Source organism: Rutidosis leptorrhynchoides, chromosome 1, assembly GCF_046630445.1.
Source record: "Rutidosis leptorrhynchoides isolate AG116_Rl617_1_P2 chromosome 1, CSIRO_AGI_Rlap_v1, whole genome shotgun sequence".
In the NCBI taxonomy this organism is placed as follows: domain Eukaryota; kingdom Viridiplantae; phylum Streptophyta; class Magnoliopsida; order Asterales; family Asteraceae; genus Rutidosis; species Rutidosis leptorrhynchoides.
In genome coordinates, this window is record NC_092333.1 from 210,269,765 (window position 1) to 210,274,008 (window position 4,244).

Below are 4,244 nucleotides of genomic sequence, written 5' to 3' on the forward strand. Positions count from 1 at the left end.
CCTCAAATATGGAGTCATCCAAGTTTCCTTGGCACTTTCAACTATCGCCATAATTGATTTTTCATGTATTGATTTTTCCTTAAGTTCCTCAACTAACACTCGCTTGTGTGCAAATGATCAAAGGTTAAAGTAGCTAACTTGCTTAAGACGTCAGCCTTCTTGTTCTTATTTCGAGGGATTTGCACGACCTCTAGATTATCAAATTTCTTTGAAATTGCTTCTACTAACTTTACATACTGCCTCATTGATGTATCTCTTGCATCAAACGTTCCATTAACTTGGTGGGCCACAATTTTAGAATCAACATATGCCCTTAGGTTTGTTATGCCCATTTCTACTGCTATGCGCAAGCCGGAGAGTAATGCCTCGTACTCTGCTTCATTGTTGGACGCATAAAAACAAAATTTCAATGCATAAGTATACTCTTCTCCATCTGGACTTGTTAAAACCAGTCCTGCACATGTTCCTTCTTCACTAGAAGCCCCATCAGTGTGCAATTCCCAAACCTGCTGTTGTGGTGCCATTTTATTGTCATATTCCACTTTTTCATTTGTTTCCAGAAGAAAATCTGCCAATACTTGTCCTTTAACCGCATTTCTGGGAGCAAAATTGATTTCATATTCACCCAATTCAATGGCCCATTTCGCTAGATGGCTAGATGACTCTGGACGCCGGAGTATTTGCTTAAACAGTTGGTTTGTTAACACCAAGATAGGATGACCTTGAAAATACCTTCGTAAACGTCGTGCAGTATGCACAAGGGCATAAACCAGGAGGTGAATTGGTGGATAATTCATTTCACTGAGCTGCAATACTTTGCTAACAAAATATATAGGCATTTGCACGCCATTCCATTCTGCAATTAAGACAGAACTAATTGCTTCTTTTGAGACAGCTAAATATAAAATCAAAGTTTCCCCTTTATTTGTTGCTGTTAACGTAGGTAATGTTTTCAACAATTGTTTGACTTCCTGAAATGCTCCTTCGGCTTCCGCCGTCCATACAAAATCTTTTTTATTGAGACAACTTTTTAACACCTTCATGAATGGAAGGGACTTTTCAGCTGCTTTGGATAAAAATCTTGTTAATGCTGCTAAACATCCATTTAATATTTGAACATCCTTTTTGTTGGCCGGCGATTTCATGTCCTCAATTGCTTGAATTTTCTTAGGATTAGCTTTAATACCTCGTTCTGTAACAATATGACCTAAAAATTTTCCTTCTTCTACACCAAACGTACACTTCTTGGGATTTAATTTCATATTGATTTTTCACAAAGATGCGAAAGTCTCTAATATATCTCGCAACATCTTTTCTTCAGTATGACTTTTTATAACGTTGTCGTCGATATAAGCCTCCAAATTTTGCCCATTTTGATTCTTAAACGCCATATCAATAAGTCGTTGATATGTTGCTCCTGCATTCTTCAAACCAAAAGGCATTTTCATGTAACAGAATATGCCTTCCGTCGTGTGAAAAGCCGTTTTGTCTTCATCTTTTAAGGCAATAGGTATTTGATGATACCCCTTAGCTGCATCTAAAAAACATTTAAATCAGTATCCTGCTAATGATTCAACCTTCCGATCTATTTCAGGTAAAGGATAATTATCCTTTGGGCATGTTTTATTGATATCTGTGAAATCTACGCACATCCGCCATGAGTTGTCCGGCTTCCTTACCATGACCGAATTGGCAACCCACATCTGATATTTGACTTCTCGCAAGATTTCAGCATCCACCAGACTTCGTACCTCATCACGGAGGAATTTGCTTCGCTCTGGCGCCATGCCTCGCCTCTTTTGACAAACAGGATGTATATTAGGATTCACATTTAACTTATGTTCTGCAACTTCTCTTGGAACACCGGTCATATCAGACGGTTGCCATGCAAAGACGTCTAAATTTGTTGCCAAAATGTTGTATAACTTTTCTTTACATGCCATAGATAACGTATGCCCAATTATGATCTTTTGATCTGGAAATTGTAGATTTGGCGAGATTGACCCATCATCATGTATTATTGGCTTAATTATTGCTTTTGTTACTTGAGAAAACTCAATTGACTTCTGCCGCTCTGCGTATAACGTTGCTATTCCGCCAGGCGTTGGAAATTTCATCATGCCGTGCACAGTTGACGTCACAGCCCCAAACGTCATCAAGGCAGTTCTTCCCAAAATTATATTATATTGTGAATTAGCTTTTACCACCAGAAACTCAATGTTTGCTGTGCGTTTAAGGGGTGGCTTGCCCAAAACTACTTCAAGAAGAATGCTTCCTTCAGACCAAGATGATTCACTTGTAAAACTTGCTAACGGCACATACGTTTCTTTCATCATCTCTTGCACATATTTAGGGAGATGTATGAAGTAATGTTCATACATAATATCTGCTCTAGCTCCTGTGTCAGTATAAATGTTGTCTATTTTGCAATTAGCAACTCGTGCTTCTATAACTACTGAACTATCGTACGGATTTGTGTTAAACATAGAAGGAAATGATATTAATTGTTCTTTCCAATCTTCTAACACTTCTGACTTCCTTCGTTGTCCAACTTTCCATGGATGTATCATGTCTACACCTATGGGTATCAATTCTTTATCCTCGCCTTCTTTCTCACTATCGGTGACATGATTCGTTTTAATAATGGATGGCGCCATTGTTAACACCTATTTCCTTATGAGGTAAGGCTTAGTGTATCAACACAATACTAGAAGTATCTAGCTAAAAGTGGGGGAGTGTTGCCGATTGATGTTTACCCTCGGAAAATAATCCCTGCAGACCCGGTTCACAAGTATAGAAACTTGTGAGGTGGCTTAATCAATCTTTTGTCCGCTGAGCGCTGAGCTACTAGCCGGATGACTTCTAGTGAGAGAAAGTACTATGTAAGAGAGAAAGGTGAAATCTCTGCTCATAGATTGTCATAGTGTCTGAATGTGTAAAATGACGACCCAAGGGGTCTATTTATAGTGATAGATCCACCGGATGATTCGGGGACACGTGTCAGATGATGATACATTCTGTTATTCGTGATCCGAAATTTACGCTGAATGTAACGCTCTTCGGCCAGGGCTTAAGCGCTAGGCGGCCTTCAGGTCTTACGCATGACATTAGCAGCCTGCACAGCGGAGAACGCTGGACGTATAGTTTCACAAAACTGTTGTTCCAGTGTTCCTGATCGAGTTAGCTATACAGGCTTGAGGTTGATTCTATAATAATATATATACTTTGAGTTGTGATCGAGTCTGATACATGTATACAATGGGTCACGATACGTATTAATTAATTTGAATATTATATATTAAACTATATATGAATTATTGAATTACTAATTGTGGACTGCTAACTGTGGACTGCCAACATTGGACAATTAAAATAAAATAAAATATTGATTATAACATATGAAACAAAACATTTCTTCAAGTTTGCTACTTGAGTTCATCTTAAACCTCATTTGTATCTTGACGATTCCAATCTGCGTTCAAACCTTTCACGATTCTTGAAAACACCTCAATCGAGAGGATGAACCAACCGCACTTCATCTATGAAAGAAAAGATTGATGCATATAATTATGCACCCGAAAACACTCAGAACCTGAGTAAACGTTTAACACGTATCTGTGCTAGCTCCTTTGGCGTTGTTATTACCGAAAATAACTTTACAATCTCTCTCCAAATTAGCCAATTTTGTCACAGCTCCAGCAAGTCAACTTCGACTTTTCACTCGGATTAGACTTATTATAACCTTGATATATAAGTTTTCCTTTCATCATCGTTACCGGGGAACCGTTTATATTCCACCATATTAGCAGTAAACTTATCAGCAACTTCATTGATCTCTGACTTTCCGAAGAATCATTATATTCATTGAAACCTTATCATATACTCATCCACATATTGTAACGAGAATGACCATACCAATTACCGGGAATTAGCAAGTCTGTAATTTGAATCTCGCAACGTTTCTACATCAACAGTTATATGAATACATATAACATTTATCTCTTAGAATTATGATCTTCCATCCTGAAATTCTGAAAAGCACCAGTCTGTGAATCAATACTTGGAATGTTGTAAAAGCTGAATTAAGCAGCAAAAACTGTAAACGACCTTAACCGTCGGAAGTAGATGATAAAAGAATAGTATGTTGGCAAAGCTCAGAAAAAGGGAAGGTTTGAAACTGGAAAACGAATTGAGCAAACCATGAAGGAGGCTATGGACAAATCACAAAGGCTAAATCTGCCTTC

General features: G+C 38.0%; 1 protein-coding gene across 1 annotated transcript; it reads right to left on the reverse strand.

Annotated features, from left to right (window-relative positions):
* Window positions 1–1,527: 1,527 nt before the first annotated feature.
* Window positions 1,528–2,657, reverse strand: LOC139894285 (uncharacterized). Its single transcript, XM_071877507.1, has 2 exons — window positions 1,651–2,657; window positions 1,528–1,537 (listed from the first exon to the last, which is right to left on the reverse strand). The coding sequence occupies exons 1-2, from the start codon at window positions 2,655–2,657 to the stop codon at window positions 1,528–1,530; spliced, it is 1,017 nt and encodes a 338-aa protein (XP_071733608.1).
* Between the last annotated feature and the right edge of the window lie 1,587 nt (window positions 2,658–4,244).

What these genes read in the sequence shown, in the direction of transcription:
- LOC139894285 (XM_071877507.1), bottom strand. Translation starts at nt 2,657, where the DNA reads ATGGCGCCATCCATTATTAAAACGAATCATGTCACCGATAGTGAGAAA.